Source organism: Bubalus bubalis, chromosome 11, assembly GCF_019923935.1.
Source record: "Bubalus bubalis isolate 160015118507 breed Murrah chromosome 11, NDDB_SH_1, whole genome shotgun sequence".
NCBI lineage: Eukaryota > Metazoa > Chordata > Mammalia > Artiodactyla > Bovidae > Bubalus > Bubalus bubalis.
Window position 1 is genome coordinate 89,431,551 of NC_059167.1, and position 26,437 is coordinate 89,457,987.

Genomic DNA, 26,437 nt, shown 5'->3' on the forward strand with positions numbered 1-26,437 from the left:
TTAGACTTGCACAGCTAACACCTGGTAAGCCTTTTATGTGATTACTAATAATTCATATTTCAAATGTATTAAATCAGCATTTATGTCATAGACAGAAAAAAAGAAAAAGCATAAGGTACTTAGGACATTATAAAATATTTTCAGAGAATAAAGAATGAATACACTACCTTACGGAGGGCCCCAGCAGCACACCTCACTTGAAATGCACCTGGCTGCAGGTAACCATGTTAGTAAAGGATATCCTTTCTTCCAAGCTACCGTTTAATGTTAATTCAGAGAAATCTATAACCAGAGAGAGAGAGAGATCAAAATCAATTACCAGTCTGCTTTTCTACTAAGTTACTGCTGAATTTTACAATAATCAAGAGGTGGTCTGAATGATGTGTCTTCTACCTGAAGAGAACCAGTTAAGACAAAAATCAGCAAAGACAATTTCTTTAAATAGTTAACCTTCTTGATGCACTGAAAACAATGACTAAACAAACTAAGAGGGCTTCCCTGGTGGCTTAGTGGTAAAGAATCCACCTGCCAATGCAGGAGACATGGGTTTAATCCCTGTCCAGGAAGATGCCACATGCTGTGGAGTAACTAAGTCTCTGAGACACAAGTACTGAGCCTGTGCTCTAGAGCCCGGGAGCCACAAGAGAAGCCATGACAATGAGAAACCCACACACCACAACTATAGAAAAGCCCCTTCTCACTGCAATTAGAGGAAAAAAGCTTGAGAAGCAATGAAGACCCAGCATAGCCAAAAATAAAAAATAAAAATTAATTTAAAAAAAAACTAAGAGATAAACTAGATTCTTAAAAATCGTATTGTACACAACACTGTAAACACAAAATGGTAAAGCAATTTTATAAACACATTGTAAAGCAATTATATTCCAATAAAAAAATTTTTTAATTATATATTTTGGGGACTTTCCTGGAGGTCCAGTGGTTAGGACTCCATGCTTCTACTGCAGGCTGCCCAGGTATGATCCTTCGAAAGGGACTAAAATCCCACAAAATGTGTGGTGTAGTAAAAAAAAAAAAGATATATTTTAAATATGGGAACCTACTGCTTTAATTTTTGTGCCTCTTTCGCTGCAGTTAAACAACTGTCTTTTTCTAATCGTAATATATATTTCAGAAAACATTTTCTACTTAGGATTTATAGTCTTAGAGCTAGAAACACATCCATTTTTTTTTCTCCTGAAGACTTTTGTATTTCAAAAATAAATGATACAATTAACATTTAGACGAGACCATGTCCACTTCCTTGTGGGTCAACATTTTGGTTTCCATATTCCCACCATTACCAGCAACCATCTGCCGAGCACCCCCTGGGTGGGTAGCACTCTACTGGACACTTTTTCTCCCTCATTAACTCCAAGTCATTATTCTCTCTTCCCAGGGCAGCTAAAAGTACACTTCTCTCTCTTCAGTCTTCTGCTTTTGTTGTAAATTGTTTTATTCAAGAGCATCATACCATTAGGTATCTTGAAAAGCTAGTATTTGACCTAAGTGCTCAGTCCAATGAAACAGAAAGTCTAATTTTGTAAATGTCTATGATCTTTGGCCAAAAGTAAATGATTTACTGGACTTTAATATTTACAACTGAAGCTTTGTGTGAATAATCTATGACTTTTACAAATGAGGTCCTCCTTTAACAGTGGGTCTTCCTTTGGGCCAAAGGTCATTGAATAATTTCTAGACAAACACATCAATAATACATAATGGGTTGAAGAGGTAATAAGGTTCAAGTCAAATGGAGTTTGAGTGTGTTTCCAAGCACACAAATATATGATTTCATAAAAATTCCTTATTTTCATAAAAGAAGTCACTGGACCAATACATTAGCAAATAGATTTAACTCTACTGTTCAAAATATCTTGCATTCTTTTTTGAAGCATCAAAGACTCTAGAAGATAGGTTCTGTATACTTCACTTACTCAGCATCATTGGAAAAAGTGTTTAATCTTGTTTAAAAGGTGTTTAATCTTATATTAATCTCCTAACAAAGGTTTAATCTTCAGGTAATAAATTTTAAAATGGCATTTTTGAAAAATATATCACATTCATGTATTTTAAACTTTTAAAATCATAAAATAAAATCATAAATAAAATTATAAATAAAATCATAAATCACCTTTAAGTAAAAAAAAAAAACCTGAAACAACAAATGTAGATAAAATGTTTAAATTGATGATCTTTAACCTTTGTAGAATGGCACCCCACTCCAGTACTTTTGCCTAGAAAATCCCATGGATGGAGGAGCCTGGTAGGCTGCGGTTCATGGGGTTGCTAGAGTCGGACACGACTGAGCGACTTCACTTTCACTTTTCATTTTCATGCATTGGAGAAGGAAATGGCAACCCACTCCAGTGTTCTTGCCTGGAGAATCCCAGGGACGGGGGAGCCTGGTGGGCTGCCGTCTAGGGGTCACACAGAGTCGGACACGACTGAAGCGACACAGCAGCAGCAGCAGCAGCAGCAGCAGCAGCAAGCTTTGTGGCACAATGAAATCACCTGGAGAACTTTAAAAATTCTGATGTCCAACGATTGATTCACTTGGGTTTTAGGGCTTTAAAGGCTCCCCCTCCAGTATTCTTGCTTAGAGCATCCCAGGGATGGGGGAGCCTGGTGGGCTGCCGTCTATGCGGTCGCACAGAGTCGGACACGACTGAAGCGAGTTAGCAGCAGCAGCAGCAGCATATGATTCTAATGATCAAAGCTGAGACCCACCCCTGCCTCATTCTACACCTCAGGGTTAAGTTTAATTGTTTCTTTTCAGAGGTTCTTCTATGCTCTGGTTTTATATTTTTGCTACTGTAAATAATACCACAATTAGTAATCTGGTCAAAATTTTATTTTGGTGGATACCACCCTTCACAGAAGCCATACAACTCGACACTCCATCCAGCAGTGTGTAAGATTTCCCCAAATCCTGGCCAGCACGGTGACAATAAACCGGTTGATCTTTGCTAATCTGACAGGTGAAAGTATCTACATAACATAAATTTGCATTTCTCTTATTATATGTGAGGTTGAGCATCTTTTATTTATTTATTTTTTTGCATCTTTTATTTTTAAGATTACACTTGAATTTCCTTTTTGGCAGTGGTGGTGGTTTTAGTCGCTAAGTCAAGTCTGACTCTTGAGACCCCATGGACTGTTAGCCTGCCAGGCTCCTCCATCCATGGGATTTTCCAAGCAAGAACACTGGAGTGGGTTGCCACAGTTCATATTACTTGCTCATTTTTCTTTTTACTGATTTGAAAGTTCTTTATATAATGGGGAATGTCACCTCTTTTCTGAACATGAGCTGCAAATTTGTTTTCCTAGTTTATCAATTGTCTGTTGTTTAACCTCTGGCATTTTTTGCCAGGCAGAAATTTACTTTTATATAGTTCATTATTAATCTTTTATAGGCTCCAGCTTTTATATCACACTTAGAAAAGATAGCACAATTTTAACTGATGGTTCTTAGGAAATTTCAGTTTCTTTAGGACTTTTACAGTTCAGCCATGTGAATCACAATGTTTCTATATTCTACTTTAGAGAAGTTTCCATTACATCTGAATCAAAACATATTGGGTGTGTAGGGGGAGAGTAAACAATTTCTGGAAATAATTTTGCAACATATCAATCACTACAATACAACTATTTGTGTTCCCAGCCTTTCAAATTCTTCTTGAATTCTGTCGTAAAACGATCAGATTTTATTTTGGATATATCTGCAATATTTGAATCAGCCATTTAAGACTTTTAAAATAAGACATGACAGCCTCACACAATCCATGTGCACACAGACAACAGTTTTACAGGTACTTATTGAAGGAGGGAGACTCAGCGGGGCAGCTAATCATACCAGGCACAAAAAGACATCTTTCATGGACACACACCATCTTGGATACAATACTAGAAATCTCAACCCTTATTTCAGAAACAGAGACGGTATTAGGGCAGAAATGTCATCACTGTTTAAACAGTACACACAAGTGTGAAGTACGAGCTAGCATTTTCATTTTTTTTTCCTCAAGGCATTTCCATTTCATAACCTATTTTCACATCTATGTCCCTATTGCTTGGCCTCTTTTAATAAAATTTCCTCTAGGCAGGAAAATGAGAAAAAGCACTCTTTCATAATTTTTTTTTCCAGAATAAATAGGTTTATATCTACAGTTCAAGAAAATTATTTAAAACTAGGCTGCTGCTGCTGCTAAGTCGCTTCAGTCGTGTCTGACTCTGTGCGACCCCAAAGACGGCAGCCCACCAGGTTCCCCTGTCCCTGGGATTCTCCAGGCAAGAACACGGGAGTGGGTTGCCATTTCCTTCTCCGATGCATGAAAGTGAAAAGTGAAAGTGAAGTCGCTCAGTCGTGTCCGACTCTTCGCAACCCCATGGACTGCAGCCCACCAGGCTCCTCCGTCCATGGGATTTTCCAGGCAAGAGTACTGGAGTGGGGTGCCATTGCCTTCTCCGTTAAAACTAGGCACAAGGGCTCTAATAATAATCTCTATTAGTAAATTTAGTTTATTTCCTATTGGAATAATTTACATGAATAGACTGCAAACCACTTTACCAGGTCTATGAAAATTCAGATGGTCTACAGGTGGGCTGTCACTCAGCTGCCAAACTGTTTTCACCTTCTTTTGACCACTATTTATTTCCACTCTCCATTTCTGTGGCTTCTCACTAAGGAAAGAAAAAAATATCAAAGAAAAAACAATCCAGTTCCTTCTTGGTACAGTTGAAGTCCTTCTGCGATAAACACTGAGGAAGAAGAGGTGGAGAGGTCACAATTTCCACCCTTAAGAAGCACAGTCAAGAGAGGGAGAGAAACAAGAATATAAACGATAACAATACGGTGCAGCCATTATTGAAAACAGTACGGAGTTTCCTTAAAAAATACTAAAATCAGTTACCAGATAATCCAGCAATTCCACTCCTAGTCATATACCCAGAAAAGACAAAAACTCTAACTTGAAAGGATATGTGCACCCCAATGTTCGGAGCAGCACTATTTACAATAGCCAAGCAACCTAAATGTCCATCAGCAGATAATGGATAAAGAAGATGTGGTGCACACGCGCACACACGGACTGCTCCTCAGCCATAGAAGAGAATCAAACGCCATCTATAGCGTTATGGATGGACCTAGAGATTGTCATACTGAGTGAAGCAAGTCAGACGAAGACAAATACATGATATCACTTAACTGTGGAATCTAAATAACAATACAAATGAACTTATTTACCAAACAGAAATAAACACACAGACATAGAAAACAAACTTATGGTTACCAAAGGAGGAAGGCGTGCGGGAGGGATAAATTGGGAGTACAGAATTAACAGATACTATATATAAAAGAAATGTAGGCCACCATATCTAGAAGAAATAAATAGCAAGGACTTACTATATAGCATAGGGAACTATATTCAATATCATATAATAACCTATAATTAAAAAGAATCTGAAAAAAATACATATGTATCACTGAATTACTCTGCTAATATACCTGCAACTAATACAATACAGTTTATCAATTATATTCAATAAAGATAAATAATAATTCTGAAAAATGTTGTAATACAGAAATATCAGATACAAGAGGGGGCCATAATCGTGAGGTAATTTGACTTAGACTGGGACTGCAGAGTTGAAAAAGAATCCTCAGAGATGGTGGCCTTTGAGCTGAGCTTGTAACGACATTAGAAGGAGCAGTTAGTTAAACAGAAAAGATCCAGGAGGAAGAACAGACATGGGTGGAGGCACTGCCAGGTAAGCACGTGTGGTGCCTGAGGAAACGCAAGGACACAGGGCCTGACTCGAAGAGACACGACACACGCAAGGTGTGGAGGCACCTGGGCCAGAAAGGCAGAGGACGGGCTCAGACCACACCGAGACATGAAACACTATCCTAAAGGCAAAGGAGGCCACTTAAACAGAGGGAAGTCATGGTGGGATCTGAACTTCAGGAAGATCACTTTGGTGGTGGCACAGAGAAGGAAGTTAATGGAGGCAAACAGAGCAGCTAGGAAAAAGGATTTTACTGTACTTAGTCCAGGGATGATATGAGCAGATGTGAAATATTCAACACATGCAAAGGTGCAGAGAAAGGAACAGATTTAAGAGCTTCCAAAGAGGTCAGGACTTGGGAATCATTTCAAGGAGGGAGAAAGTGACAGCAATGAGTGGAAGATACGTCCGAGGTTTATGTTTTGGGCATTGGATGAAGATTAATGATGGCTACTTGAGAGGAAATACAGGAGGAGGAAAAGTGTTGGGAAAGGGAGTGAAGAGTTGGGATTTAGAGTCTGAATCACCTGGAGGACATTGAAGTTGAGGATTCATGTCTAACAGATACCTAGAAACATGGGGGTAAAACTCAGGAGAAGCTGGAGACAAAGGTTATGAATTATCATTAGCCCAGAGGAACTGAAGATTGGGGTGTGAACACCATCACCTAGTGAAGACAGAAAGTAAGAAAAGAGGGCAGATGGTGGAGTTCTGGTGGATACTCACATATGAATAAAGCAAAGGAAGAAGAATTTGAAAAGAGGACCATTCTCAGTCTTGGAGGTGGGCCAGAGAGGTGAAGTTAAAATTAAGACGGATGCTGCAGAGCAGCTAAGCCCACGCACCACAGCTACTGAAGCCTGAGCGACCTAGAGCCTGTGTTCCGCAACACGAGTAGCCACGGCAATGAGAAGCCTGCGTGCCACGGCAAAGAGTAGCCCCTGCTCACTGCAACGAGAGAAAGCCCGAGCATAGTAACAAGAACCCAGGGCAACCAAAAATTAAAAAATTTTAAAAATTAAGACAGAATGTGAGGTCAAGAAAACAAAGGAAGGGGATGGGTTCAAGAAAGCAGTAGTGTCAAATGCCACGGAGCACTACAAATGCTTACAGAAGGAGAAAGAACTGGTGGGCTAGCTAGTTACCTAAGGGGACAAAAACACTCTTCTCCTGGAAAGCATTGTCTGGATTTGCCAATTAGAAGGCCACTGGCAACTTCTGATTAACAATTTCAGGGAAGGGATGAGGTTTGGCTAAGAGGGAACTATACAGAGGAAGGGTATAAAGAGAGCAGTTAGTTAGTATGAAAGAAATTTCAGGTCTACTGTACACTGAGAGAAGAGTCAGGAAGATCATTTTTTGAGGCAACCTCAGTGTCTGCATGGATGGCCAGTCTTAGGCTCAGTTCCATCCCTCTGAAATCCCCAATACTAAATCCTTCCCTCACTCCCACAGCCACGCCTTTGACTTGTCATCAGTTCAGTTCAGTCGCTCAGTCTGACTCTTTGCGACCCCATGGACTGCAGCATGCCAGGCTTCCCTGTCCATCACCAACTCCTGGAGTTTACTCAAACTCATGTCCATCAAGTCAGAGATGCCATCCAACCACCTCATCCTATGTCATCCCCTTCTCCTGCCTTCAATCTTTCTCAGCATCAGGGTCTTTTCCAATGAATCAGTTCTTCACATCAAGTGGCCAAAGTATTGGAGTTTCAGCTTCAGCATCAGTCCTTCCAATAAATATTCAGGACTGATTTCCTTTAGGATGGACTGGTTGGATCTCCTTGCAGTCCAAGGGACTCTCAAGAATCTTCTCCAATACCACAGTTCAAAAGCATCAATTCTTCGGTGCTCAGCTTTCTTTCTAGTCCAACTCTCACATCCATACATGACTACTGGAAAAAAACAATAGCTTTGACTACACGGACCTTTGTTGGCAAAGTAATGTCTCTGCTATTTAATATGCTGTCTAGGTTGGTCATAGCTTTTCTTCCAAGGAGCAAGTGTCTTAATTTCATGGCTGTAGTCACCATCTACAGTGATTTTGGAGCCCCCCCCACAAAAAAGTCTCTATTTCCATTGTTTCCCCATCTATTTGCCATGAAGTGATGGGAGCGGATGCCATGATCTTAGTTTTCTGAATGCTGAGTTTTAAGCCAACTTTTTCACTCTCCTCTTTCATCAAGAGGCTCTCTAGTTCTTCACTTTCTGCCATAAGGGTGGTGTCATCTGCATATCTGAGGTTACTGGTATTTCTCCCGGCAATCTCAGCCCAGCATTTCTCATGATGTACTCTGTGTATAAGTTAAATAAGCAGGGTGACAATATACAGCCTCGACGTACTCCTTTTCCTATTTGGAACCAGTCTGTTGTTCCGTGTCCACTTTTAACTTGCTTCTTGACCTGCATACAGATTTCTCAGGAGGCAGGTCAGCTGGCCTGGTATTCCCATCCCTTTCAGAATTTTCCACAGTTTGTTGTGATCCACACAAAGGCTTTGACATAGTCAATAAAGCAGACGTAGATGTTTTTCTGGAACTCTCTTGCTTTTTCAATGATCCAACGGATGTTGGCAATTTGATCTCTGGTTCCTCTGCCTTTTCTAAAACTTGTCATCACCTGATTCCTTTCTTCCCAATCTGTCACTTCCCTTCTGGCTAAAGTTTCTGCCCTATTCTGTGAAGAAATTACAAATTCAGAGAAAAATGAACATAGCAGACCAACAGTCTACAGAGAGCGGATCAAAGGCCTGGGAGAAGGGAGAGGGAGGACTCTTATCAGACTATGTTCAGAGAATGGGAATCAGATGTTTCTGGTTTCAGAGAAGAAGCAGGCCTGGGTCATGAGGTGCCATGGAACAGATATTGAAATTGGAATTATGGTTGGTGAAGTATAATTTAATGGTTAAATTGCTTACTTTTGATATAAGTCTTTAACAGCAGTTGGTCTGACTGGCAGCTGAAAAATGTGCTGCTCATCAAGAGGATTTTGTTCATAATATTTTATGCAGGATCTAAAGAGAAAAAAAAAATTCACTTGTAAAAAATGAATAGTGGACATACTGCTCATAAATATAAAATACATTTTAGTTGAGCTCAAGTAAAGGTGTAAGTGGGGAGAAAGGTATTGGAAAGACAAAGACAGAAAGGCAAAAGAGAGACAAAGATACAGCTTCCACCATTTTCCCAGTATGGGGAATTAAAGAGTTAACTCACCCATACTACTGATCTTTAATGGGAAGAAACACCCCCCAAACAAACAAAAAAACCTAGTAACAATTTCAAACTTTTCCCTTTACAACTAAGGCAAATTCTAATTCTGGAAAAGGCAATGGTACATTTTCTTTCACAGGGAAAAAGAATCCCAGTTCTTCCACTCAATGGTATACTTATTTCCAGTTTGAAGACTCAAAAAATACAAATAAGACATCCAGGATCCATGTGTAAAGATTATTCCAAACTATTTTTAGCCAAACTGACAGACCCTCTAAAATTTCAGCAACACTATTGACATAGGTCTGATGAAATCTGACTCCATTCAGTCACCATATAGATGGTGGGCAATGATGAGCTTGACTCAAATTTATAGGGATATGAAGAAAACAGAAGGAACTAGTATTTATTAAGCACCTAAGTGTCAAGTACTTTATATATATTACGCTGTTCTTATAGATGAAAAACAAGATGCAGTGAAAGGAAACTTCCTTAGAAAGGAAGTGCCAGATCCAAGTGTCCAGCTCGATTCCTCCTGAATCCAAAGTCTTTCCTTCTCATGGCAGTGACTTAGAACCTTTCTGTTACTATGAAGACAAGGTGCACAGATTCTACCCTAACTGATAATAAAAAGGGCACTTATTTTGGCTGCAACTATTTCAGAAGAGAGTACATTTTTATGAAGTAAACAACAGAAATACTTACTGTGTTAAAGAAAAGAGGAGTTCATGTTGAGGTTTAATGAAAAGCATGCAACTGACTACTATTTCAAGAATATGGTGGAGTTTTTGAACACGATGAACCTGCTCCTGTGTATCTACTGATGGAGAAATGAAATATTCCTGGAATAAAAGAAAATGGACATGGGAAATAAGGAGTTAAAGAACAAGCGGCATCTCCAGAAAGAATTAACTATGCCTACTACACCTGAGTGGGGATGTTTGATTAACAGGTGGGGGCTTGGGGTTAGGGAGAAGAAGCCACTAGGTAGCTTTCCTCCTCTCAATACTATTCTTTAAACTAAACTCTTAAGTAAGTCTTCACTGAGAATGTTCTAAGCAAACCATTATGCATATTCTTTGGTAAAGGCAAATCACAGAACTGCTTCACCGAGGAGGTCCAAGTAGGTAACTGGTACCACCCACCAAACTCTCCAGATGGAAAGAATGGCAAACCCACAAGATAATTCTTAACTTCAATAAGCTTGCCAGGCTGATGGGCATATTCACTTCTAAAAATAGATAGTAAACCTGTAGTACCAAGAAATAAATCAAGTGCATTGGTAAGCTTCTACTAACATATATTACTGGTAAATTGGTATGACCTTTTGGAAAAGAAAGTTGGCAAGGTTACGTGAAGCATCATAAAATGCTCAGACCTATTTCTGAGAATTAATCCTAAGGAAATAATCCATGGTAAGTGGAATTCTACAATGCTAAGGTTCTTACCCCCTGGAATATACATCTTATACAATCCCTTCTCCGCGAGTGAGGCCAGGATATGTAAATATGGTAGGCTGTTACTCCCATGATTAGGTTACTGATTGACTGTGCATTAATCAAAAGGGAGATAATCTCCTGGTCATTACTTGTGACCTTGTCAGTGAGCTCTAAGCATCAGAGATGCTCTCCCGCTGGCTTTGAAGAAACAAACTGTGGCACTGTGGAGACGGCCACATGGAAGAACCCCCAAGTGACCTCGAGGACATGGAGATGGTCCTGGGCCAACAGCTAGCAAGAAAATGGGAACCTTCATCAAAGGGTCACGAATCAATGAATTCTGTCAACAATGAGAGGGAATTTGAAAGCGGATCTTTCCCTAATCAAGTCTCCAGATGATACCTTGATTTCAGCCTTGTGAAACTGAGCAGAGCACCCAGCTAAAATGCTGACCCAGGTTATTCCAAAATGTGAAAATAACACGAGTAGGAACACAGTCAAGTCCCAGGAAGGGAAGACCCAAAACAGTCCCACTCACCACTGGCTACAAATTACGACATTCCTTGCAGCTGCCACCCACATTCCCAGTGGTCCCCTGACCACTCTGGAAGTGGACCACCTAGATCTTTTTTTCTTTTTTAAATAAAGAACAGATCCAGACTGTCCTTCCCCTTCGATTCTCTCTGCTCATGCTACAACCCAGGCTGGTCTACCTCTGCCTGTCCCCAAGACCCCGCACAGAGGTGATAAAGCCTAAAGTTCTTGATTACTTGGGAGGCAGTACAGCCTCAGGTCTATAATCACAAGGAATTGAATTCTGCTATCAATAATAACTCATATGAGCAGGAAATGATCTTCCCCTACAGGCAGGCTCCAGACAGGAACACAGCCTGCCAACACCCTGATTTTAGCCTAGTGAGACCCAGACTGGACTTCTGAACTATAGAACTATAAAGTAATGCATTTGTGTGTGTGGCTTTAAGATACTAAGTGTGTGGGGGTAATTTATTATAGCAGCAATAGAAAACTAATATTGTTGCAAACCACTGGCATCTGAATCATCTGGAGATGAGATGGTTTGTTTAGAAAAATATATTCCAGGGAGTTCCCTGGTGGCCTAGTGGTTAGCATTCTGGGCTTTCATTGCCACGGCCAGGGTTCAATTCCTGGTCAAGGAAATGAGCCACACACAAGCCATGTGGTACAGCCAAACAACAACAACAACAACAACAACACATATTCCAGAGCCCTTGACCTACTGAGTCAGGGGTCTAGGAATCAGCATTTTAACAAGTCTTCTGGGAGATTTTCAAAGTCTAAGAAATATTGTGTCAAAAATCTGAAATCAAACCATATTTGAAAAAACAGGCATATTAAATGACTTGAGGGGAATTCATAAAAATAAGGGTACTCACATTTGAGTGATGAGATTAAGGGTATAATTGCATTATATTTTTATTTTCAAAAAGTTATTACTTTCCTAAGCTTAAGAAAATGTATTAAAAAGTTTCCACTAAAAATGTACACCTTTAATAAAATGTTTAAACTTGGAATATCAAAAATTAACCTCAATAGAATCCAGTTGAGTGTTACATTGCATAATAGATGAAGCTGGAGTTATCCTATCTTGTATTTTTATGAGACCAGATATCATTTGAAGATCTATTTTCTAAAAGAATCGTCCAACAAATGTCAAAGGTCATTATGGATGCTCTTTAATCTCCTTAAGTTTCTAATTCAAGATACTAGGGAAATACAAAAGCTCATAATCATGACCCTGAAACACAGAAATATTTTTTGAATCAATATGTTAAAGAGCACAGCAAATTCTTTGAAAAGTAATCTTTTACGTGTAAAAGAAATGGGTCAAGATACTTCTCTGGTGGTCTGGTGGCTAAGACTCCACACTTCCAATGCAGGGGGCCTGGGTTTGATCCCTGCTTACTGAACTAGATCCCATGTGCCACAACTAAGACCAGGCCCAACCAAATAAATACATAAATAAAAACAAAGAAGAAATAAAGAAATGGGTCAAAAGAATATAAAGCGAATACTCCTCTGTAGGGCTTATCAAACACAGAAAGGCATTCTCTAACCACTTTAGATAAATGAAGAATTGTGGAAGTACACTGGCTTACGCAGGATACAACCTTATGTCAGGCAGTATCATACGTTTACAGAGAATGAGAGGTGACATTAGATGGGCTACTTTTTTGTTTGTTTTACTAGACAGTGTAATTAACTGCCTGTCTTAATTTATCTGTTTCCTAGGACATAAGCTGGCACAGAATAGGCACTTAATAACTGTATGGCAGAATGACCAAATAAAAGAAAAATCGACTTGAGAATAAAAACTCACCAAATGATTCAAAGATGCAAGTTCCTGACCTATCAAGAAAAAAACGAAGAGATGCCAATAAGCTTTAGGTTTTATCTACTACAAATCAAACAAGCTAAGAAAAACATTTCATAGTTCATATATAAAAGAAATGCTCAAGCTAAACAGTTTCTCACAAAATGCTGAATTTTCTTGTACATTACATCATAAATACTTATTCTAAAAATGATCACAGTTTGCCCCTAATAAAAACAAGGTGATGAGTATTAAAACAGCATGTCATTTTAAAAAAGGGTTTTATTTACATTTACCCTAAAGAATCTCAAAACATTTGAAATAAAGACAAACAAAACCTATAGTTATCTTTAATCTAATCTATTTATTAAACAAAAAAATAAGGCTCAGAAAATGAAAGTGCCTGTCTCATAGTGAACCAGAGGCAAAGCCAGGACTACAAACGATTAGGGACAAGTACAAAGATAAAATCTGAGCATACCTATGGCTGACAACTATGATGTTGCTTTTAATTTTTTGAGTTGGGAAAGGGACTTACCTATGAAAAAACAGATATAATCTTTCTTCAGTTTATCCAAACCAATTTCCAAAAGCATCTGAACCGGAACAGTCCCACTGAGAGAAACCATGTCCATGGTTCCATAGTAAGACTGATGAATGAGCTTACTCAGTAAACTGTTACTCCCACTATGAAGCTAGAGATTGGGAAAAGTTTATAAAGCCACAGTTAAAACTATAAAAAGTCCAGTAAGCAAAAGAGAAGCAAACTGCATTAACTAAAAAATTATAAACTTAAATTTTTTCATCTCCTGACATTATAAATTATTTGAATGAAAGCCTCTAAGTTACAAACCTATCCGTTTCTAAAATGCCATTCCCAAAACCTTCTTATTGGCTATAATAGCCAACAGATTAACTCAATCATTTGGAGAATAAAAAAAGCTGTGAACTTACTAGATCTAACATGTGTTCTAAATGCTAAACAATTAAATTTAAACATACCTAAAATATTTGACATTTGACATTTTCTCATTTACTGTCCTTCTGTTAACTCAAATTTCCAACACAATCCTTTGCATTTTTCTTTTTTAATACTATTTTCACTTTGCATTTGTTGTACATGGTAGGATATACTTGTAAATATCTCACAAACAGAAACTTTTAAGAAAAATTCAATGGGCAAGACTAAAATGCACAGAATGATCAAATAGAGGGAGGGTTTGCAAGCTTCTGCTCTAGAGTGTATCTCTGTTTACACCTAGGAAGTTTCTATCTTGTTATGAATTGGCAGTTGCATTATTTAAAATAATTCTACTAAATGAGGAATCTTTTTCTTTCTAGCTTTTAACTTAGATTTTTTCATTATAAAACTATACATTCATTATGGAAAATCCATAAAATACAGAAATGTATAATGCAGTTGGAGAAATTTATTTGTAACCCTACCACCAGAAGGGATTGGCATATTTTAGTGTATTTGTTCACAGGTTTTTCTCTCCAAGATTTCTATCTTTCATACAATAGTGTGTAATGTCTTTTCACTGAACATTGTAAGCATTTCTCCACACACCACTGTAAGTATTTATGCACATCATCTGTAGCAACTATTAACATGTTCCATTATGTGGCTGTTTCATGATTTACTTAGACATCCATTAATAGATCATTTATAATTTTTGCTACTGTAAATGAGGCTATAACGAGCATCCCACTACAATCTTTTTTTAAAAAGGCTTATTTCTTTTGGCCATGGTGCGTCTTCACTGGCGCACATGGGCTCTCTGCTGCAGCAAGCGGGGGCCACTCTTCACTACGGTGCCACGGCGTGGCTTCCCTTGTTGCCGAGTACAGGCTCTAGGCTCACGGGCTTCAGCAGTTGCAGCGCGCAGGCTTAGCTGGTTCCACTGCATGTGGGATCTTCCGAGACCAGGGAAGCCCCTAATACATAAACTCTTGACACATACTTCTGCATATGGCCTTAGGATGGATTCATTTTGAGGATCTCAGTACATTATCATAATTGCTTTATAGTGTTCCAATCTGTACTCTCATCAGTAGTATATGAGAAGGACTGTTCACAGCAACAGCAATGATAATAGAGGTAGCTTATAAATGCTGTGCACTTAACTATGAACTAGGTCCTAAGTGCTTCACATGAATTAAGGACCCTGGCCAAGTTTATACAGGTAAGAGAGTTACAAAACGAGAATTCAAACTCAGGCAGTCTGCTGCAGAGCCTGTGCCCGTCATCAGTCTGCTCTGCTGCTGAAAAGGAGCACACACACTACTGAACCTACCCATGGCTGAATAGCACCATGCTGCAGACTCTGGATGACCAACGAGAAACACTTCACCAAGTCTTGATAAGAAATCACACCTTGAAAGCAAGTTAGTCTAACATTATTCTCATAGTTATTTCTGCAGATCAAACACGTCATTCATTTTAAGGATACACAAATGAAGAGGGAAGATAAGTATCTGAACTTTAGGGACGGTGAAAAGGGAGAGAAATTAAAGTCCCCCTCCCCCTCCAAAGGCAGCATTTTTAAAGAAAGAAATTAAACTCGTTGCCATAAAATAATATATTCAGTCAAATATTATGGAATATTTTTTCCTTTTCTTAATAATTATAATTTCATTAAGATATGTTTTGGTTAATACAAATACAGCATAGAACCCACCTAAATCTTCAGGCAGGAGTAAAGAACAGGTTCTATGAGTTGCCTGGTCTTAGTATAATTCTCAAGCAAAATATGCCAATGCGTTATTAGAACTGAGTTTGATAAAACAGAAACCAGATGTCCATACAAGGCTAACAATATACATTATTATTTTCAAAAGACTTAAAAGTAAACCTAAGAAATAACAGGAAAAATTTTATTTCACAATGCTGATGGACACCTACTACTGCTCATTTTACACCACAGCTGCTCAGCAAAATCGAGATCACCCCGTACTGTGAGAAGACACTCAATAGACCCATCAACTGCAGCAGCGTCATGCTTCACTATCTGGAAAAGAAGTGAGTGCCAGAAAACACTCAGTTTAATTTTTAAAAAGCACAATAGTTTAAGACCAGTAAACTTGCAAATGCTGCTCTGAGAAAAGGTGGGATCATGAACACATATAAGAGGCATGAATGTATCTTCTACAACTTCATCCATTAATGAGGAGAGATAAGTAAACAGACAGTGAAAAACAGAACCCCTAAAACTGCTTTCAAACTCTGATGCCTAAAAGCAAGCATTTGGTTTTCCTCCCCTGGAAAAATATTTAATTACCTAGGCCTCCATTTTCCTACTTGTCAAATGACAACAGGTTTAGCACAATTTAATAATGCCACCGATGGCACAGTAATGTACTATCTCATAGCCTATTAACATGCTATAATAATATCAGATCAGATCAGATCAGATCAGTCGCTCAGTCGTGTCCGACGCTTTGCGACCCCATGAATCACAGCACACCAGGCCTCCCTGTCCATCACTAACTCCCGGAGTTCACTGAGACTCACATCCATCGAGTCAGTGATGCCATCCAGCCATCTCATCCTCTGTCATCCCCTTCTCCTCCTGCCCCCAATCCCTCCCAGCATCAGAGTCTTTTCCAATGAGTCAACTCTTCGCATGAGGTGGCCAAAGTATTGGAGTTTCAGCTTTAGCATCAGTCCTTCCAAAGAAATCCCAGGGCTGATCTTCAGAATGGACTGGTTGGATCTCCTTGCAGTCCAAGGGACTCTCAAGAGTCTTCTCCAACACCACAGTTCAAAAGCATCAATTCTTCAGTGCTCAGCCTTCTTCACAGTCCAACTCTCACATCCATACATGACCACAGGAAAAACCATAGCCTTGACTAGATGGACCTTTGTTGGCAAAGTAATGTCTCTGCTTTTGAATATGCTATCTAGGTTGGTCATAACTTTCTGTCCAAGGAGTAAGCGTCTTTTAATTTCATGGCTGCAATCACCATCTGCAGTGATTTTGGAGCCCCCAAAAATAAAGTCTGACACTGTTTCCACTGTTTCCCCATCTATTTCCCATGAAGTGGTGGGACTGGATGCCATGATCTTCGTTTTCTGAATGTTGAGCTTTAAGCCAACTTTTTCACTCTCCACTTTCACTAAGAGGCTTTTGAGTTCCTCTTCACTTTCTGCCATTAAGGGTGGTGTCATCTGCATATCTGAGGTTATTGATATTTCTCCTGGCAATCTTGATTCCAGCTTGTGCTTCTTCCAGTCCAGCGTTTCTCATGATGTACTCTGCATATAAGTTAAATAAACAGGGTGACAATATACAGCCTTGACGAACTCCTTTTCCTATTTGGAACCAGTCTGTTGTTCCATGTCCAGTTCTAAGTGTTGCTTCCTGGCCTGCATACAAATTTCTCAAGAGGCAGATCAGGTGGTCTGGTATTTCCATCTCTTTCAGAATTTTACACAGTTTATTGTGATCCACACAGTCAAAGGCTTTGGCATAGTCAATAAAGCAGAAATAGATGTTTTTCTGGAACTCTCTTGCTTTTTCCATGATCCAGCGGATGTTGGCAATTTGATCTCTGGTTCCTCTGCCTTTTCTAAAACCAGCTTGGACATCAGGAAATTCACGGTTCACATATTGCTGAAGCCTGGCTTGGAGAATTTTGAGCATTACTTGACTAGCATGTGAGATGAGTGCAATTGTGCAGTAGTTTGAGCATTCTTTGGCATTGCCTTATCACCTCATAGTATATTAACATAGTCATTTCCATTTTTCTGCAGTTAAACAATTATTAATAAAAAAGTCCTAGTTCTCTTTAAACATATCCATCAGTTTTTAAGGAAAGTAATCACTAGTGCTGACATCAAAGACCAACAAAAAACTACCCTCAAAATGCTACCTTGGCTGTAGCAGACCCATTTGCAATTGTATGATGTGAAAGACAACAGTACAACCCAACTTTACAAGCCCTTTCAGTGTACTTTTCTGATAACAATCACTTACCTCGGTGTCTTTTTTTGTAGAATCACCAAATTCATTCAGCTTACTTAACTCTAGAAAGTGGCAAAAGCTTATTAAACTCTGGATTTTATTCTCCTTCTTTCCAAATTATTTCCACTCTAATCCTGTTTTCAAATGGCAAATGAGGAGAGTAGAATGATGACCAGGTATTTTAGCAATTATTTAACTCTCCAATGGAGGTTGAATAGATGCCCACTAGGCAGGGGTGTAAGGATGGACTGAGATACAGTGAAAGCCCCTGGCACACATGTCAAGCACACGGTAGGCGCTCTAAGGTCACTGTTCCATCCCTCTTCTTCCACAATCTCAAATATGACTGCAGTATATAAAATTTAAATTAAATACATATTATTAATTCTTAAAATCACTGAGATTTTTATCATTAGCAATTCAGAATGAAAGCTGCCCCTCTCACCATGACAGACCTACAGCTTTAGGTATAGCTACCAAAAAAAAAAATACTAAGCCTAAAAAAAAAATTTACATTTAAATATAGCAAGCATAAATTCCCAATTAAGAAAAATAAACAAAAGCCAAGTGTGAGTCAGGAAAACAAACACCATTCAGAAATTCCTGCACAAGTTCAACAGCAGATTTTGCTTCCAGAGGCTCAGGCCATTCAGTTACACCAGTCCTCAAACCATCAGCCAAAACCTGTGGGAGATTTAAAAACAAACAAAAAAACCCCAAAACTTGTTAGCAAAATACAAAGTTATCAGTAAGATGTATTATCAATAGTAATAACATCTTTTTTCTTAGCTGCACCACCCACCTTGTGGGATTTTAGTTCCTGCACCAAGAATCAAACCCAGGCCCTCAGCAGTGAGAGCATGGAGTCCTAACCACTGGACCTCCAGGGCATTCCTAACACCTATTTTTCCTGAATGTTTAATGAGACGCCAGGAACTATTCTAAATGTTTCATATGCATTATGTTATTTAATCCTCACAAAAATCCAGTGAGGCAGATACCACTATCACTCACATTTTACTGAGCCCAAAAGAGGTTAATTAACTTGCTTAAGCTCACACAGTTGGTAACTGGCAATGCCAGGACATATATCCAGCAGTCTGATGCCAAAGATGGTATTCTGAACTAATTATGTGTGCTACAGAGACTGAACAGAAGTTTACATAAAAATAACATGAATATGTATGCCTATACGTAGGGTATCTAAACTGAAGTAAGGAAAGAGGTCGAGGTCAAAAGAGGCTGGAATAGCCAGAGGAACAATGAGAAACAATGGCTTGACTCATATGGGGGAACCATCCCAGGCAAAGAGCAGAGGATACGATGGAGAAGGTGAGCTGTTTCCACTAGGGTGGAATAAACCCCCAGGCAACAGCACGAAATAAGATGACTAGGAGTAGGGATTAAACAGGAAGAGTGATCTTAAAGAATTTTTTTATTTCATTTGGAAGACAACAGCCACTGTTGATTTTTTGGCAGGAAAATGACATGATCAAGCAGCTGAGAATTCCCCCATCACAAATACTCAGGATAGAGTCTAAGGAAAAAAAGAAGTACAATGTTTCTCAATAGAAGTAAGATCATGCTCCACCCCCAGGGAGTTTTCAGGAAAATGTGAAGATAAATTCTGGTGTCACAGTGACTGTGGGCATTTAGTTTGGTAGGGGCCAAAGCTGCAGTCCATGGGGTCGCTAAGAGTCAGATACGACTGAGAGACTTCTTTCACTTTTCACTTTCATGCACTGGAGAAGGAAATGGCAACCCACTCCAGTGTTCTTGCCTGGAGAATCCCAGGGACGGAGGAGCCTGGTGGGCTGCCGTCTATGGGGTCGCACAGAGTTGGACGTGACTGAAGTGACTTAGCAGCAGCAGCAGCAAGGATGCTACAGGTGGCCCTAGTGGTTAAGAACCCGCCTGCTAAAACAGGAGACAAAGGAGACTGCTGTTAGATTTCTGGGTTGAGAAGATCTCCTGGAGGATGGCATGGCAACCCACAGAGGGGCCTGGAGGGCTATGTTCCATAGGGTCACAAAGAGTCAGACCCAACTGAAGCAACCTGGCACGCATGCAAGGAGGCTACATATCTTCCAGTGTGTAGAATGGTCCTAAGCCACAAAGCATGATTCTGCCCAAGATGCCAAGAGTGTGTGTCCCTGTGGAGAAACAGTGAAAGATCATTAGAGTGGTCCAGAAGGGAAGTGATAGGGGCTTTATGTAAGAGAGGCACAGTGAAAGAAACCTCAAAGGGGAAAAAAAAGTATACTCCAGAGAAAGACAGATAGATATGCAGAAATATATGAGGAATAGAAAAAAAGAAAAAAAAAATCCTACCTATTTATAAAAATACAGGGGATTGAACTTGGAGAAACAATGGCAACGTGCACATCGAAGAGTCTGTGAATTTCTAAGGGAGATTACATTAATAACACAGCTTGGACTTTCAAGTCAGATAGACATATGTTTGAATGAGTTTTAAGCCAGCTCTTCCATCTACCAGTTGCTGACACTACAGGCAACATAACAGAACCATCTAGCACCACATACTGGGCACACAGCAGAATGGCAGCTTCCAGCTGTGGCAGTAACTCGATCTTACTGAAGTAACAGATAAGGCTGCCAGCCTGTGAACGGAAAGAATGGTGAAATTGCAGACAGAAATCAGGGGCTTATTAAAGTGATCCAGTCTAGAGATTTGATTCAAGTTTCATTTTGGACAAACTGAATGGGAGGGAAGAACACTGTACCAGAGTGGGAACTGAACTGATGAAAGTGGGAAAGATCGGAAGTGGAAGCAGCTTACAGACAGGAGTCTGGAGTTCCCTTATAAAGGCATTCATCAAATCACGAAATGGATAAGCCCTCTGCTGGGGTGGAGAGAGGAGGGCAGAGATAGGAGGTTAGAAGTATGACAGAAGCCCACGGGAAGGGTCCTGAAAGAGGAGCTCTCAAGGAAGAAGAAAGATGAGAAAGGTAGAAAAGGTAACAAGTTTTTCACAAACAGGGAAATAATGAGAGGAGGTAAAAGTATGAAAAATGCCTGGTACTGTGGTAGAAGTGGAAGGCACCATGAGGTACCTGGCACTCACGTCTAGTAGGGGAGTCAGAGGAGTAAAGAAATTACTGTTTGATAAACCCTCTGACAAGGGGTGTGTGTAAAGTTCTACGGCAGCACAACCTATTCTAGAGAATCGGTAAATCGTCTCAGGTGCAGATAACCCTGCAAAGAGGTGGGAAAAGGGCACACTGGGCAGATTAAGACACACACACCAGAAAGTGATGGCGTGATGGCCTTGGAGCTACCATAAGCAGGGAGCTCAATGCAGCAGAGGAGGATGTGAGATCAAGCTCAAGAAATAAGTAGGAGCTAATTAGAACATGAAAACATGTTCAACGTCATTAGCCATCAGAGAAACGCAAATCATAACTATAATGTGGGACTTCCCTGGCGGTCCAGTGGCTAAGACTGCACTTCCACTGCAAAGGGTGTGGGTTTGACCCCTGGTCAGGTAACTAAGCTCCCAAATGCCTCACAAAGCAGCCAAAAAACAAGAAAACACCACCATAATGAGATATCACTTCATCCCCACTAGGATGGCGGTAACATAAATAAAAAAGATAGTATCAAGCATATGGAGGCAAGGATATGGAGAAACTGGAACCCTCATATGCTGCTATGGGAATGTAAAATGATGCAGCCACTCAGTCTGGCAGTTCCACAAAAAGTTAAAAGTTAAAAGGTAGTTAAAGAGCTACCATGTGACCCAGCAACCCCACCTAAGAGTTTCTATGTCACATAAAAACTTAAATACTATTCATGGCAGCATTATTCATGAATAGCCAAAAAGTAAGAACAACTGAAATACCCATTAACTGACAAATGGATAAACACAAACACACTACACCTTTACACTGGTGTTACTCAGAAATAAAAAAGAAGGAAGCGCTACAGAAGATGAATCAGTGGCTGGCAGGTTTCTGTTAATGGGTATGGGATTTGTTTTTGGGGTGACGAAAATATCCTAAAATTACATATGGTCATGGCTGTACAAACTCTGTCAGTACACTAAAAACTACTGAACTCTATACTTAAAACAAAAGTATTTTATGGGCTATAATGTATATCAATAAAGCTCTTAAAAAAAGAAAAGAAAAAAGTAACTAGTCAGTGACTGGATATAACTGTCTTTGTATGCCAACTTAAGACATACAGAATTTCCTCTGCATTAAAATGAATCCCCCTTGCCCGCCCCTTTGGAATTGAATCTGTAGAGTGGAGCTAAAATTACTGAAACACAAAATTTTTGAAACACATGCTCATTAATTTTCAGGATCAAATTTCAGTTATTAACAAGCAGATTATATACGCATTTGGAATAAACTGGCAGCTGACTCACCTGGAAAGTAGGGAATCCATCATATGAATAAAATACAAATACTTCAGTAGAAAAGGTGAAAGAACTGTTATTAACTACTAACTCACTGATAAATGTTCCCTTTAATTGCAAGGACAACTGCCCCAACTGCCAAGCACGTAACATTTGGAACAAATTTTTAAGAACACAAAATTAAATAACAATGATACTAGCAAAAATTTTTATGGAAATATGAGATCTAATGCAGGTAACAAATTCCAGAAGGATACTCACAAGGAGAAATTTCAGTTCTCTGTGAAGTTGACTCAGAGGACCTCTGGGCTCTCCCGATTCCACCTTGATATTCTAAAAAGTTCCCAGAGTCAGTTTTCACTGGTAATCCCATCTTTTCTCCATCAGGGTCACAGTTACTTGCATTTCAAACTACCCACACATTTAAAAATATTTCATAAAACACTAGTGAATTGAAAAATTAGGTCAACACTTCCATTTGGTATACCTTCCCCAGAAATATAGACTCGGCCCGTCCCAATACAGAAACCTCAATTCAGGCCACCACAACCCCTCTCAATACAACTGTAGTACACAGAGCACACACTCTCCTGCTGGTGTCACTGAATTTCCAAAAGGACAAGAAGTAGAAATATAAACACACTTCAAGACTCGATGACAGGGTAGGAGGTGAGAGGGAGGTTCAGGAGCTGGGGGACATATGTATGCCTGTGGCTGATTCATGCTGACATATGGCAGAAACCAATACAATATTGTAAAGCAATTATCCTCCAATTAAAAATAAATTAAAAAAAAAAAAGACTCAATGACAAACTTAGCATTACCACACACCAAAAACAACTCTCCCTCCCCTCAGTAAAACAAACAAACAAAAAAAGCTGAAGCGGGGTGAGGAGGTTTGAAAGAAGTTAGTAAACGCCATTGTATGTCAGCACCTACTGCAGGAAAAGAAAAGTGTTAAGAATGTAACTGTATAATTATTCACCAGCCCACCACCCTGGGAAAAACCACTCTTAACACTACCCAGGACTTTGTGTACATATTTTTGAAAACCATAGTTGAGATCCCACTGTACATAAATTTTGTACTTTGGGGGCTTTTTTTTTTGCTTAATAATAAGCATTTTCTTTCATTATTAAAGATATTTTAAATCATAATTTTAAAATATGTATATAATATTTCATCAGGAAATCTATTTATTTTTCTCAAGATCATTCAGGTTTTGTTTTTAATATTTTCAAAACACGGCTGTATGACTGCACTGAATATCTTTGCCCATGTATTTTTTTTTTTTTTTTTTTGCCCATGTATTTTTGTTACCAATTCTGAATAATTTCTTAAGACAGATCCTAGAAATGTAAATATAGGGTGCAAGGGCTGAACAGAACAACGATTGTTGATGTGTTCTCAACATCTGCATTCTTTAAGAACAGCAGGGATAATAAGCCACTGTGATGATTCCATTTCGGTCCCCACTGAAAATTCTTAAGTTACGTAATTACAGCACTGTAGATAACTGACGGATCAGACCACCTGGCAAAACCTTCACTGGCTGTGCTGGCGAGACTTCAGGCTGAACCTTTCAGAGCTGTCCAGGAACTAGCAAGTTCAAAGTAAACCCACAGTGAGTAAACTCAACAGAAAGCAGGGCTGGCTCCTACCAGAGCTGCAGTGGAAGAGAGTGGAGGGGTCTGAAGGATCTCATCCACAGGACTCCAGGAAATATCCAGAGTGATCGTGGTTTGTGAGGCAGCAACTGTATCATCCAAGGCAGTGGACTTAAACAACTCGTACTGGGCAAAGCCGCTGGCTGTTAACTGTAAAGAGACATTCAGCAGATCATCAGCAGCGCTTTCACAAGGCCAAAGGCCCATTATCAAAACGACTGATTCTTTTCCCCAAGAAGAAAAAGTGCTGTGCCAAATGGAAAAACGAGACAATTCTTTTTCATCACAAAGATTAGATAAAAGGCATATATTTTTAGTCATTAGCTGATATGAAAATAAACATTTTGATACTATAGAAAAATATCTAGTCCTATTAAGAATGAAAAAAATCCTTTACACTAGGAAGGCAGATTGACAGCAGTCAGAAGAAAATAATATGAAAGAGAAATACTTACAGTAGACAAGTGATGTCTTTTCTTGTGTGACTTTTTTAGGTCTTCAAGATTTACAGAATAATTTTTATCCACTGTAGGACATGATAAAAAAAAACTTTATAGGTACAGTTCAAAATTACATCATTAGAGCTAGAAAATTACAATCTAATTCACGATATTAATAACTATCAAAATTAAATTTTAAACCACAGATGAAATGTTTTTAAAACAAGGAAAGTGGAACAAAGGTCAGTACTGCTACCAAAAGTATAATTAAATGCCTATTATGACACTGGAATTCTATTATCATTATATTCAACTTTTTTATCTTCCAATGAAAATTTCAAAAAATACACACATGTAAATGAAATGAAACCCAAATAAAACAGCCATAAACTCCTATTTAGACTCTTGGAAATCTGTTTCTGAAATGTCTCCCACATGCTGCAGGTTACACACTAGAGCAGACTCTTGGTGGCTAACACAAGCTACATTGTGTGCACTTCGCTCTCAAGTTTTAGTAAAAACTATGAAACAGTGATTACACCAATAAATACAGTGATACACAAATAACAGTGATTACACAAATAAATAAATACATACACCTCCACAAAAGAGGAGTGAGCTCTCACCTTTACAGGTGACCATGTACAAGACAATTCCTGTGATGTTGCTACTGGTTGAGATAAGCTCAGCTCCCAGCCAACTGATACCTTCAGGATCTGAACCATCACACCTTACCCAGAGAGGAGGAAGGGCAGTAACTGGCCGATTAATCTTCAGATGGGTCATATTAGGATTGTGAGCCATGGTATAAAATCCAATTAACTGCCTTGGAAACAAGAGTAGGAAGAATAAATTAGAGGTAGAGATTTTTGATCAGTCAAAAGTTTTCTTTTCCAAAGATATCATGAACAGTAGCTATGATGCTGACTCGGATCCCACTTCTGATCACCATCTAACATTCTGTACCAATTCCCAAATGGGGTTTTTTCCTTACACTAAGCAATTCTCTGACACTAGCTGGTATCCTACAATTCAACTCAGTTCTGACACTATCTACCCAAAGACAGCATCAGCAACCACAGGTTAAAGGCTCAGTCCTACAAGACTGCCTCACCTCCAACTTGTATTGCCAGTTCCCAGTCCAAGTTGTCATCTATGTGTCTACAGATCACAGGTTCTGACAACCCCCTCCCTAAGTTCAATTAATTTGCTCCCAGAACTCAGAGAAATATTTTACTTGCTAGATTACTAGTGTATTACACAAGGGTAGAACTCAGGAACAGCCAGACGGAAGGGAAGCAAAGGAAAATGTCCATACCTTTTGGTATGGGGCAAAGGGCACAGAGCTTCCATGCCCTCTCCCAGCAAGCTGCTCTCCCCGTACCTCCACGTGTTCACCGACCCAGAAGCTCTCCAAGCCCTCTCCTTTTGGGTTTTAAAGGAGGTTTCACTACATAGTCACAGTGGTGACTGATTGAACTTAGGGAGGGGTTGAGTCCCAACCCCTCATCAGGTGACTAAACTTAACAAACTCTGGCCTCTCTCCCTTCCAGAGGTTGGGTGGGACTCAAACTTCCAACCCTCTACTCACAGGCTTGGTTCCCCAGGCAACCAGCCCCCATCCATAATTTACTGGGGGGGGTGGGTGGGGGCGGGGAGGTCCAAAAGCCACTTCATTAGCATTAAAAAAGACACCTTTATTCTTCTCAATCCCTAGGAAATCCCAAAGGTTTTTAGGAGCTGGGTTCCAGGAACAGTGGACCAAGACTAAATATGCTTCTTCTTATACATCACACTATCACAGTGTCCCAGAAACAAAAATTTGGAAATTAACTGGCAAAATACATAAATGTTTCACCTGGAGAAGAAGTGAGAGCCAGGCACACCGGACAGATCAAGATCCACACACCAAAAACTGACAAAGTATAGCTACTACAAGCAGAGAGTTCAGTATGGTGGGGCTACAGGGTCAATGGGAGTGGAAGCAGGCTCTGAGATTAAGCAAAAGAAATAACAGAATATGTCAATTACTTCTCAATAAAGTTAGGGTGGGAGAAGGAAGTCAATAAATACATAGAGATGCTTGAGGTCATTAGACACCGAACACAAAAATTTGAATATAGTCTGTGAATCAGATAGTATTATTTTAACAATGTTAAATTCCCAGATTTTGATGACTATGGTTATACA

At 39.4% G+C, this 26,437-nt stretch overlaps 1 protein-coding gene across 4 annotated transcripts in view; it reads right to left on the reverse strand.

Moving 5' to 3' along the window:
• Window positions 1–26,437, reverse strand: part of ZWILCH (zwilch kinetochore protein) — a 42,723-nt gene that overhangs the window by 1,625 nt on the left and 14,661 nt on the right. For 3 of the 4 annotated variants that reach the window (XM_006050223.4, XM_006050222.4, XM_025296278.3), the window contains 14 exons: window positions 24,874–25,073; window positions 24,263–24,333; window positions 23,802–23,957; window positions 22,402–22,473; window positions 18,346–18,439; window positions 17,768–17,817; window positions 15,694–15,799; window positions 15,086–15,165; window positions 13,327–13,483; window positions 12,795–12,823; window positions 9,702–9,838; window positions 8,702–8,797; window positions 4,568–4,680; window positions 168–282 (listed from right to left, as the gene is read on the reverse strand). In XM_006050223.4, the coding sequence (XP_006050285.2) occupies window positions 194–282; window positions 4,568–4,680; window positions 8,702–8,797; window positions 9,702–9,838; window positions 12,795–12,823; window positions 13,327–13,483; window positions 15,086–15,165; window positions 15,694–15,799; window positions 17,768–17,817; window positions 18,346–18,439; window positions 22,402–22,473; window positions 23,802–23,957; window positions 24,263–24,333; window positions 24,874–25,051 (1,428 nt within the window). In that variant the 5' untranslated portion in view covers window positions 25,052–25,073 and the 3' untranslated portion in view covers window positions 168–193. The remainder of the gene's footprint in view (window positions 1–167; window positions 283–4,567; window positions 4,681–8,701; window positions 8,798–9,701; window positions 9,839–12,794; window positions 12,824–13,326; window positions 13,484–15,085; window positions 15,166–15,693; window positions 15,800–17,767; window positions 17,818–18,345; window positions 18,440–22,401; window positions 22,474–23,801; window positions 23,958–24,262; window positions 24,334–24,873; window positions 25,074–26,437) is intronic. The other variant, XM_006050225.4, reaches the window with a different exon arrangement.